This window comes from Onychomys torridus, chromosome 6 (assembly GCF_903995425.1).
Source record: "Onychomys torridus chromosome 6, mOncTor1.1, whole genome shotgun sequence".
In the NCBI taxonomy this organism is placed as follows: Eukaryota; Metazoa; Chordata; class Mammalia; order Rodentia; family Cricetidae; genus Onychomys; species Onychomys torridus.
Window position 1 is genome coordinate 68,006,768 of NC_050448.1, and position 12,836 is coordinate 68,019,603.

A 12,836-nucleotide genomic window follows, 5' to 3' on the forward strand; every position below is an offset into this window, starting at 1 on the left:
ACTTTGCCACGTGACTCATGGTTTACCATTACCTTACATCCTTCTTGTCATGGTGGCGGCTGGCGGTGTTTGTCCGTCCCAGCCTTCTACCTCCCAGAATTCTCTTCTCTCTTGTCCCGCCTGTACTTTTTGTCTGGCCACTGGCCGATAAGAATTTTATTTACATAGAGCGATATCCATAGCACATCATGGTTGGGTGGAAGTTCAGTTTCTCTTTATTCTTTTTTTTATTAAAAAAACCACAACCAACAAAAATCCTACTTCTAGCTCTGAACCTGTTGAATGTTTCTGATGTATGACAGTGTGCTTGTGTGCTTTAGTTTTTCATCTTTTTCTTGTTTGATTTAGATTTTTCTGGTTTTAAAGTAAATATTTCAAAAATTTGATGCAGGTAGAATGTATAATGATGACTCACCACGAAATGGTTTCCCGTGGTTTGAGTCTATGCCATACTCTTGTGAAAGTTTCTATATGGCAAAAGTTCTTCATGGAAGGTTGTTGGACTCACACCACCTGCAAGATAGCTCTGCCAGTCAAGGTACTTCCCTCTAAGCCCAACCACTTGAGTTTCATCCCTGGGACCCACATGGAAGAAGCAAAGAACCAACTACCACAAGTTGTTCTCTGACTTCTGTACCCACACCTTAGCATGTGCCTTTCCCCACCCAACAGACTAAACAAATGCAATAAAAATAACAAATATGGAAATAATTCTACAATATGGCTCATGAATTTATCTGATTCAGCAAAATTATGAAAGAATAATGGGGAATGAGCAGAAGGCAGAAACTCAATGGTGGCAGCATTTACCATTTCTCTGGGGCTATCAGGTATATTTTGTTACAGTTTCCATTTTTTTACATTTATTTCTTAGTTGATTGTATAATCTTGAGTTGCAGAAGCCATCTTGGTCATGGGGTTATGATATATAGTAGTAAAATTTGGGTAAACTGACAAGTATTAGAAAAATTGAAGTCTTTTGCTCTTCTCTGCTATTTTTTATGTAGCAGGGATTCGTAAAATCCCTTCAGCAATAAAGAATGAAAAGTACTGGAGTTGAGCATGGAACGTCTGACCCTTAACAGTAATAAAACATGAATCATTAGACATTTTGTCAATAGTGGTGGGGATAAACATAAGCCCACTTGAGAGTGTATGAGAGAGAGAGAGAGAGAGAGAGAGAGAGAGAGAGAGAGAGAGAGAGAGAGAGAGAGAGAGAATGAATAAAGTATGCTGTGCTTTCTGTCTCAGTCCTTGGAGGTTCAAATCTGGAGAAAGTTTTTGTTGTTTCATTCTTCATCTGGGACAGTTCTTTCTATAGTTTAGTGGTTCTCAATCTTCCTAATTCTGTGACCTTTAATATAGCTCCTCATGTTGTGGTGACCCCCCCAACTATAAAATTATTTTTGTTGCTACTTCATAACTATAATTTTGCTTTTTTGTGAATCATCTGTGTTTTCTGATGGTCTTAGGTGATCCCTGTGAAAGGGTCATTCTAATCCCCAAAGGGTTTGCAACCCACAGGTTGAGAACCCCTGTTATAGTGGATCTGCAAGGAACTCATTCAACAACCACCCCAGTCTGTAAAGTGATGACAGCTGCTCTCACTCTGTTGCAATATTATGATTAGCAGTCTTTCAATACATTTTCTTAGTGAGTATCAATTGTAGAGAGTGAGGGGTTCCCTTATGACCTGTCCATTCATGAATATACTTCATTTGGTCACATTCACTTCTTTATTTCTCTTACTCTTAGACCCCTTCCTGTTTCACAGTTCATAGACCCTTTCATTTTGATGCTTTCCTCACACCCCAGATTCTAACACTGGGGGAAAAAAACGCATGATATGTGTCTTCATGGGACCTCTGATTTTCTTTAACTCAATGCCTTTTTGATTGTGATGTAGTCGGAGAAAGAGCAAAGATGTAACCAAAACTTTATTGTGATAGTCCCAGTTGGACAGTTCGTTTTCTAACTTTGGATAATAGAAACCAGACATTCCTTGAGAATGATGCTTTAGATGTGATGTGAGAATTTGGAGAGTCATAAGATATCTACTGAGTAAAGACACTTGATCTAGCTCTACGGTATGTGTAGTATCTAGTGTGAACCATTCATGATGATGCCATTTGTCAGCTCCCGGCTCTTTCCTTGTAGAGACTCATTAGGGACAGTGGTGTTGTTGGCTAAACTCTTCCTTATTGTCAGCAACGTTGACAGCTCTGAGGAGCTGAGCTGCTAAGCTGAGGTTGACCCTGTGCTCCTGTACTTTCTGCAGAACAGCTGGTGGCTGCTTCAGAGAGTTTAAATCTTTCTTTTCCCTTGTCATCCTTGTTTTCCTCCTCTACGTATAAAACTAGATGCTGTTTGAAGTTTCTAATCATTTGATTAAGACAAGGCAACCCTACCAATGTCACTTTAAATGTTGGATACATAGTTATCCAGCCCTATTGATTGTATGAAGAGGTAAAGGGACAGGAGTGGGGATAGTTTACAAATGCATTGACAGTGTCTTCTGTGATCAATGAATGTTAGCATTGGTCTTAATAGAGAACAATGTTGCTGTGTTCTCTGTACAATTTGGCATTTGTAGGAGAGGATTGTGGACAGGTAGACTGGAGGAAGAACTGACAGAAAAGACAGGAAAAATGTCTACAGAAAAAAGTTTTGAAATACTGTCTTTCAAAGTTATTAAATTTACCTGAAAAGTTAGTAAGTAAAACAACAACAAGTGAGTCTGAACTAACTTCATATGCCCCTGCCTTAGATTTCATACTTTTAATGCTCTGATTGCCTCTTCCTAACTTACTCTTCATTATTTATATGTGCTGACAGTCTAGCCTTCTTGTTCTGCACCCTAGAAAGCACCACTTGGGACCGCACAGGTGAGGCCCGCTACATACATTTTCAATCAATGCTTGTGATGTGTTCAATTCTCCCTTTTTCCTTTTTATGATGGTTAAGGGTATGTTTTATAAAAAATGAAAAGGCTGCCAGGTGGTAGTGGCATACACCTTTAATCCCAGCATTCAGGAGGCAGAGGCATGAGGATCTATGAGTTCTAGGACAGCCTGGTCTACAGAGCAAGTTCCAGGACAGCAAGAGCTGTTACATAGAGAAATCCTGTCTTGAAACAAACCAACCACCCAATCAACCAACCAACCAACCAACCAACCAACCAACAAATAATGACAAGGCTGTAGCATACATCCTGTGGGAAGCAAAGAAAATTGGCACTGGGGAGACTAGATGCCACTCTGACCAGAATCTGACCAGAATCTGTCCAGGGAGAGTAGCCCCATTCCCAGTGGGAAGATGACAGCTACCAAAAGCAGAGAATGTAGTTCAAATCTGAGATTCTCCAGGGGAAAGAAAGATAAAGGAGAAAATTTTATGCTGAGTAGGATCATGGATCGCCTGATGTTGTTAGCACTTACTCTGAGAGACAGGTGTTATTTCTCCATGCTTCTAGAAAAAAATTAAATCTATGGTAAGTAGAATACTCTGACCACAGGGCTTGTTAAAGGGAGAACTTGGACAAGAATGAAGTTTCTTTTGATTCTCTTCTTCCTTCTAACAAACATGTAAATGTCTGGGAAAGTAAAACAAAAAACCAAAAACCAAAACAACAACAACAACAACAACAACAACAACAACAAAATACCCCCTCAATGGAGTTTAAACGTGACAAAATAACAATGAACTAAAGAAGGACAAATAACACGAAAACGTGAGTTTAAGACAGAAGGATGGTGGTGGCATACAAAGAGGTATGGTCTCCAGTCGAGAAAGAGCTTTAACAGTCGGTTGGATAACCCCCGACTTTCTGGCTGCCCCAATTACTGGAACCAAGAGGAAAGGAAAGGCCTCTGAGTCATAGGACTCAACCCAGTGATGATAGCCTGGATGGAATATTTCCTACTTTGCAGAGTCCCCATCCAGCCAGTTATGGATAGATTTGCATTTATGTTAGGAAATTCTTGGACCTGCTCATTACAGCAGATCCACTTCCCACTGGGTGAGGCAAGCAGTCCTATAAATAGAGTCTCAATGCTTGGTTGCAATATTCTTGGCACCCAAGCACTGGTCTACTCTGGAGAACCTGGTGAGTCTGATTTCTTGGGTTCTTGAGAGGGTCTGCCTTTTGGGTATTCTCATCTGATGAGTTTAATTTAAACACAGTAAGCTTGGTGAGTCCAAACTGATCATGAGTTAAATGTGACTGGAGATGCAAATTTACGAATGGAGGACAATTATGTACTGTGCTAGCTTGACTTGTGTTTGCTTGAGCTATAATTTGATTTCTGCATGGAAAAGCAAGAAAATCAAGGAAGTTTTAATTTGTGAAGAGAACAAAATAAAACATGCATTTTTCTTTTATCCATATCTTGATGGAATACCTTTCAAAGGCTTATGTCACAAGCAGGTGAGAGACCTACCTATTCTTCAACAGCTGTTTACTGGTGTTGCTCAGTCATTCTACTTGGAATATACTAGTGTTAGATGGGTATTGTTTATAAGAATGCCAAGGTTATGAGGATCTTCTCTTCACATAAATAGTATTACCCAGTGCTGTGGAACAGAAATACACTCTTAGGAAAAATGACATGAGATTAAAAAAAAAAAAAAAGGTTGGCAAAAGCTATTAAAAAAAATGCTTAAGTAGAAGAGGAAACCCAGGACATCCTAAAACGAGAGTGGGAGATTTTCATGTACACACAGGTAGGTAGGTACACAGGAAGAGATGCAAAGACTACAGTCCCACAAGCCTAGTTCCATTCTCTTTGGGGATCTCTTGTGAGAACTTTCATGTAATGTCTTTCAGATCCTGAGACTTCAGCACCATGTCTTACCAACAACAACAGTGCAAGCAGCCCTGCCAGCCTCCTCCTGTGTGCCCACCCCCGAAGTGCCCAGAGCCTTGCCCTCCCCCTAAGTGCCCAGAGCCTTGTCCTCCCCCAAAGTGCCCTGAGCCCTGCCCCGCTCAGCCATGGCAGCCGAAGTGTCCTCCTGTGCAGCCTCCTCCATCCTGCCAGCAGAAGTGCCCACCCAAGAGCAAGTGAGACTTCAGGAGTCACCAGGAACCGGGGACGTGAAGAAAATCTGTTTCGCCTGCTTCCATAGAAACGGCCCCATCTTCCTTTGCAAAGCTTGTCCTAGTTGCGGAAGAATCTCCAGAATCTTCTCCACTCTTCACCCTCCGTGTGCCTCGCATGACGGCTGATAGAGAAGGCATTGCTCTGAGGCTGTTTTCCCGCTGTTCAAGGGGCTGCTAAGAATGGTTCTTCCTCAGTGCTTCAGTATCCCAGATTCTCATAGGGAAGAGCAGCAGCTCTCCACCCTGTGCCCTCAGAGGAGCCTTCCCAGTCTGCCTGTCACCTGGGTAGGGCAGTTGTCACTGTTGTTTCAGTTCCTGAATAAAGTACCTTTTTGGTGATGGTCTAATAAATACGTTTTTGTTGCAAAAATGATTTTTTAATATTGTGTTACTATTTTGGACTATTTCCATCCTTTAAGGGAAGAATTTTTAAATTTATTTTTTTTCCATTTTTCTTTATTAAGAAATTTTCTACTCACTTCACATACTAAGCACAGAACCCCCTCCTCCCAGCCCTCTTTCCCAAGCCACCCTGCATCCCCACATCCCCCAAATCGAGGTCTCCCATGGGGAGTCAGCAGAACTCGGCACACTGAGCCTAGGCAGGTCCAAGCCCCTTCCCACTGCACCAAGGCTGTGCAAGGTGTCACACCACAGGGACCAGATTCCAGAAGCCTGCCCATAGGATGGTGACAGATCCCGATCCCCTTGTCTGGGTGCCTCCCAAACAGTTTGAGCCAAATAACCGTCTTCCATATCCAGAGGGCCTAGTCGAGCCCCATGGGGGCTCTACGGCCACCAGTCCACAGTTCATGGGCTTCCACTAGTGTGGCCGGTCATCTCTGCACATCCTCCCACCATGATCTCGATGTCCTTTGCCTGCAGTATCTCTCCTCTCTCTCATCAATTAGATTCCCGGAGCTTATCCTGGTGCCTGGCTGTGGATCTCTGTATCTGCCTCCATCAGTTACTGGACAAAGGCTCTATGATGACAGCTAGGTTATTTGCTAGGCTGGTCACCAGAGTAGACCAGTCCAGGTACCCTCTGGACCACTGCCAACAGACCCCAAGATGGGGTCAACCTTGTGGGAGAATTTTAAAATTTAATTCAATGTTGTCTGAATTCAGTAATATTAAAGACTAATTCAGTATTATTTCAAATTTATGTTCTTGACCATTTAATTGTTCTGAAGACTGAATTGCTCAACTTCTTAAAATGTCTTCTTTTTTGTACAAAGCAGAAACCTCTGTCATCTATCTGTCATCTACCTATAATCTATTCAACTATCATCTATTATTAACGTGCATCTTTTGCACACAATTAGATCATCACCTATTATGTGCTCAGTGTCAGAACTCAATGCATGATGCAGTGCCCAGTGGTTGTTTGTGGACTAGCAGAAGCCATTCAACGTAATTGTCAACACTGCCACTGTGTGCCTCTCTCATAACTGCTCATTAAATGTTATTTAAAAACTACAGTATTCTTTTCTTACTTCCCCCTTTAATTGTTAATTCACCCTATTTCCTATGTAATCCCGAAGAAAAAGGGCTTTGTGGAATGTGTGAAGTCTCCTGCATAAAATGATAACAATCCTTAAAAATAGGCTGCATAGAAGAAAGGGAGAGAAAAGGGTGTTGAGAGGTCAAATTGCCTCCTCCTCAGCTATTTTTCCTACTTGAAATCTCAAAAACTTCTGTATGTTACCACTTTCCCCATTCTTCCCTTCCGGAAGCCAGGCTTTGCAGAGTAGAAGTTTAAAGGCAGCTGAATCCACAGGGGATGAGGACATTGCTGTGGATGCTCAAGGAAACACCCATTGGTCCAAGTTCTGAGATCAACAAGTGACTGATGTGTCATTACAAAGGAACCTCCAATTGAGCTTCTGGCACTGACATGAGCCTGGCAGAGCTTTAGGCAAAAATCATATTTTTACAAAGAATTGAAGTAAATAATTATGTATGTGGGTATAAGGATGTAGAAAGATCCTTTTTAGTACTGAAGTAAGCAAAGGCTACATAAGTTGGATTCCATTTTCCACATCTCTTGTAGTTTTCTATTGCTGAGGTAAGCCGAGAGCAGCTTTGCACATGTGAGAAATTGCTGTGTTTCTCTAAGCATCACTAAATTACAGTCTCCAGGTTTTCTAAGCTTGTGTTGGAGATTGGACCTGAAACAAAGGACATTTCTTGTGGGATGACATGTTTGCCTCCAATATTTGTATGTTGAGATTCTATCCCCTAGAACTCTAGAAAGCACCTGCACATAGAGGTGTGGTCTTCAGAGAGCAGACTATTGTAACCTGAGGTCATATGGGCAGGTCTTCCTCTTGCTGGAATGGTGTTCTCCTGAGAAGGGTAAGGCACAGAGAGACATGGGCCACACAAGGGAGAGACAAGGGAAAGATGGCTATCTCTGGGCCACACTGCAGAAGAGAACATCTAAAGCACGCTCTTACGTGTGTGTCCTTCAGAGCTGTGAGAAATTAATCATGGCTCTTTGAGCTGCTCAGCCTGCAAAGCATCTTACTGGAGCTCAGGCCAGCAAATCCAGCAGAGCTATGGAATACAGTAAGTTCTGAAAAGGGAACTGAAATACTTCCATCCAAGTTCATATCTCTAATCTGTCCCACGGTACAAAGGCTGAATTGATTCTTTCCATTGTTGCTTCAGATGGAAAGGGAAGAGCAAAGGGCTCAAGAGAGCAGCACCAGGCTCCCTTGGAGGGAGCCTGCACTGGCACATGGCCTTTCTTTTCAGGATTTAGAGAGCAGACCTCTCTCTGTGCAGGCCACAGAACACAGATATCTTGGTAGTCAGTTATAAAGTTCTTTGATGGAACTTGGGGAATCCTCTGGAAGAGAGAGGAAGGACTGTAGGAGCCAGATGGTCAAGGACACCAGGAGAACACAGCCCACAGAATCAACTAAGGAGGGTTCATAGGGGCTCCCAGAGACTGAAGCGACCCTCACAGAACATGCAAGGGTCTGTACTAGGTCCTCTGTATATGTGTGTGTGTATGTGTGTGTGTGTGTGTGTGTGTGTGTGTGTGTGTGTAACTTGATGTTTTTGTGGGACTCCTAACAGTGGGAGTGAGGTCTGTCTCTGACTCTTTTGCCTGCTCTTGGGACACTTTTCCTCCTACCAGGTTGCCTAATCCATTCTTGATATGAGGGTTTATGTCTAGTGTTATGGTAAATTGTTTGTTATCCCTGGGAATTCTGCCTTATTCTGAAGGGAAACAGAGGAGAAGTGGATCTGGGGAGAGGGGAGGTGAGGGAGGAGGGCTGGGAGAAGTGGAGGCATTGGAAACCATGGTCGGGATGTAATGAATGAGATAAGGAAAAAAAAATTCCTTTGGGTTTATGTCCAGAAGTGTCAAGCCTGAGTCATAGGTTATTTCTTATCTCTGCCTTTCGAGGACTTCGCACAATGATTTTCAAAGTGATCACACCAGTTTGCACAATCAACAACAGTGAATAAAGGTTCTTTTATTCCTGTCCACACTAGCACTTTTTTGTCACTGACTTTTTGATAGTCATTTTGACTAGAGTGACATGGAATCGCAAAGTAATTTAAATTTGCATTTCCCATATGATTAAGGATGCTGGACCCTTAAAGGTGTTTTGTCAGCCATTACTGTTCCTTTCTTTGAAAATTTTTAGTCTTTAGCTTATTTATTGATTTGATTGTCTTGGTTTATTAATAATACTTTATTTTAATTTCCTTTTTAATTATGTTTTTAATTGTAATAGAATTACACCACTTCCCATATCCCTTTCTTGCCTCCAGATGTCTCCAGCAGCACTCTTTAGAATACCTCCCATGTCTACCCTACTCTTAAATTCATAACTTCTTTTTCATTATCATTGTTGTGTGTGTGAATATGGTATGTGTATGTCTCTCTGTGTATGTGTGTGTCTGTATGTCTCTCCATGTGTATGTATATGTGTTTGTTGTATGTTTGTGTGTGTTTATGTGTGTATGTGTGTATGCTTGTATGTGGTGTGTGTGTGTGTGTGTGTGTGTGTGTGTGTGTGTGTGTGTGTGTGTGTTGTGTACAATTACATATCACTAGTTGACTGTAGTTCTTTGTCTTGGTTGGAAACTTATGAAGTATTCCTTGTCTCCTTAACATGCCCACTGATATTCTGTTGTTCAATCCTGTTTATGCAGCCATTTCCAGGAGAGAATGTTTTACTGAGGACTTCTTGGTATTCTGGCTCTGACAATATTTTAGCCCCCTCTCCAGTGATGTTTCCTGAACTATAGATCCAGGAGTTAAGCTGTATCGATTGGTATTGGGTTCCCCACAATCTGTTGATCTCTGTGTTGTGTCCAATTGTGGTTTTCTGTAAAGAGAGACTTCTTTGATGATGGTGGTAGCCACAAATGTCTGTGAGTGTAAGAATGAAATTTAGTATGTAGTTGAGATCCATGCTTGTCCAGCAAAGTGACAGTGGTAAAATTATTTTAAGTAGATTGTGTTCTTTAATAAAACTACATCAGTAGCCCTGGAAGCTGGCTTGACTTCCAGTATCAGCCATGAATTCCTTCTTTGTGAGTGAGAACTATGTCCATTTAGACAGTTGTTGTGTGCTCCAAACATGTGGGTGCCACTGACTGCATCTTTATTCATATCCATCTATGCTGGTGATCTTCATGATTCACAGGTGGTGCAGGTGTAGAGGGCAGTTGAATTGGAAGCTTACATAGTATTTCATGGAACCATGAAAGGTAGACTATAGGAAAGAAGATTTCAGGTCAGAGACAGCTGGAGACATGAGAGTCTTGTGTCCTTACTGTCCTGTCCTGTCTGTCTGTCTGTCTGTCTGTCTGTCTCTCTCTCTCTCTCTCTCTCTCTCTCTCACACACACACACACACACACACACACACACACACACACACACACACACACACACTGTGCGTGTGTGCAGTAAAAGTAATTTGATTCCTTGAGGTTCTATAAAAATACTTGATGTTGTTTGTCCCTTGTCCCTCCTTCCCCTTTTATACTGGCCTCCCTCTCTCTTCTCCAGTCGATGATACTTCCTTATTATTCCATTATTTATGTGTATCTGTATGTGTCTGTGTGTGGTTTCAGGCATGTGAGTGCAGTTCCTATCTATGCCAGAAGAGGGTACCAGATTCCTGTGATGGAGACAAGGAAGTTGCCATCTGGTAGATGTGCATCTTGGGAGGTGACTTCAGATGCCTTACAGGAGCAGTAAAATGCTCTTAACCACTGAGCTATCTCTCGGTGCACTTGAGGTGTTTTTCTTCTGTCGTTGTTGCTTTTGTTCTCCATGTATTTTAGATAATAATCCCTCATTGGATATTGCAGGCGTATCTAGCAATAAACTCCCTTTGCTATGTGTCATGTTACTGTAGGTTTAGTTCTAGGAACTTAGTTTTATCCCTTGCTTTGATCTTTAATCATTTAAGAGTGAATTTTTTAATCCTCATGTGTTTGTATAATTTTAAAGTATTCCTATTCCTGTTGGTTTCTATTTTTTCCATTATGGCATGATAAAACACAGAAAGTAACTTTTATGTTTGTAAGTTTTGCTCTGTGTCCTAAAATGTGATGTATCTTAGGAGCATTATATGGGTTCCTAATAAGACCATACATTTTGTAGCTGGTGTGTAGCTTATTCTGTAGATGTGTGTCACATAAACAAGATCTATTACACAGTTGAATTCTGAGTGGTTTTTGTTGTTGCTCCTTTTGTGTTTTGGTCTGGAAGACTATCTGTGGGTGACAGTGGATATACAAGAGATTTATTCTTGTATCTGGGTGAATCTCTCTCTTCATGTCTATCAGTGCTTATTTAATGAAATTTTGTAAACCAACACTCAGTACATATAATTACAGCTGCATTTTCTCAGTGGATTGTTTCCCTTGTTTACTAGTAGTGATACTCTTAGCTCCTCTATGTTTGGATTTAGGGTTTCTGTTCCAGATGCTGGTCATGTTCTCAAGGATGCCTTCTGATTTCATCTGTTTGGAGTACCATTATTTTCACTTCTATCTGTATATATTATTGTGTTTAAGGGACTTTAAAAATATAAAAATAGACAGCTGAAATATTTTAATTGGAGATTTCCTTTCAATTTATGAGTGTAATTTTACCCTACTGTACATAATGAGGGGTAGTACGATGAATGGAAACATTGCTGAACATTCAAGCCAAGGTCATTGTAGTTCTCACCGAAAATACTTGCTGTCTTTTATGATGAAGATACTTAAAATTCTTTCTTGTAGAATTTTTACAATGTAAAATACCTCATGGAACTTATTTTTGCATTCAGTTGTAGCTTAGTACTCTTTCAGAAAAACTTTCCATATCCATCTCTTACCCACAATGTTCCCATGGAAACTAATATATTCCTATCAGTCTTTGTGATATCAACTTCTTAGTGTCAAAATATGAATGAAATTACACAATATTTGTCTTCCTCTTCCTGTCTAAAGAATGTTAACTTTTCATCCTGCTGTGTTTGTTTATTAAAAATTAAATGGCTTCATTTTTCAAATGGCCAAATAGCAATGCATCATGTGTATTAATGTTAAGTTAGCCATTTGTTGTTGACATTTACATGGAGAGTATATAGGACAGAGACTAGAAAACAAAACTAACTTAGAAAATTTCTGTGTACATGGTTTATCCTTTTAAGAATATACTGAAAAATGAAATTGTTACCATGCTTAAATATATTTTATTACAGTTTGAATGTTTTGATGATATTAAATAAAAGTTCAGATATTTTCAACAATGTCCTTAAAGTTAAAATGCATGTGTCATATGATTTAGATGATACTGTTCTAAAATGTTATATTGCCAAGAATTTTTTTTTTAGTAGTGTATGATATGTATGGTAAAACATGAAAAAAAACCCCAATCATGTATTATAGAACACTGAAGTTTTAATTCACTCTGTCAGTTTTTATGCAGTTATGATTCATTATGAAAGCCTCAGAGAATCAGTAATTGATATATGTAGCTAGGTGGCAGATTAACGTGTAAGACTGATGATCTGTGTTCCTTGCTCCCTCCCCTGCCTCTGCAGTGTGTGTATGTGTGTATGTGTGTGTGTGTGCAGTATGTGAAAGATTCAGTATTCTGTGTCCTTTGGAAGTTCACACAGAAACTTCAGTTGTATGGTCTCACCAGCTCTTCACATAAGTGAACTGTGAGGAATTTTTGAGTTTTCATGTTAAGCACCTAAGAAAGAACACATTAGGGAAGGTATGATAAAAAGTCCTCTGCTGTTGTACTAACTAGATTTATGTCAATTGGCACAAACTATAGTCACCTGAGGGGTAGAAACTTGGAATGAGTAAATGCCCTCATCAGATCAGGCTGAGGCTAGCATGTAGAGCATTTTCCAAATTAGTGATTGATGGGGGAAGGCTCAGCCCATTGTTGGTGATGCCATCCCTAGGCTGGTGGTCCTGCATTCTATAAGAAAGCAGGGTGAACAAACCTTGAGGAGCAAATTACTAAGCAGCACCCGTCCATGGCCTCTACATCACCTCCTGACTCAAGGTGCCTGCCCTGTTTGAGCTCCTGTGCTGACTTCCTTCACAGTTGAACTACAATGTGAAAGTGTAAGCCAAACAAACCCCTTCCTCTCCAACATGCTCTTTGGTCATGCTGGTTCATTGTCACAGTGGTACCCCTAACTAAGACAACTGTCCTGACAAGTAGTTTTGTGATCATTCTAAGAGGTGAG

The 12,836-nt window shown here is 40.7% G+C and overlaps 1 protein-coding gene across 1 annotated transcript; it reads left to right on the top strand.

Moving 5' to 3' along the window:
• The first annotated feature begins 4,509 nt into the window (after nucleotides 1–4,509).
• LOC118585154 (small proline-rich protein 2E-like) lies at nucleotides 4,510–5,393 on the top strand. The gene has a single exon (XM_036189323.1). The coding sequence runs from the start codon at nucleotides 4,845–4,847 to the stop codon at nucleotides 5,061–5,063; it is 219 nt and encodes a 72-aa protein (XP_036045216.1). The 5' UTR covers nucleotides 4,510–4,844; the 3' UTR covers nucleotides 5,064–5,393.
• The last annotated feature ends 7,443 nt before the right edge of the window (nucleotides 5,394–12,836 follow it).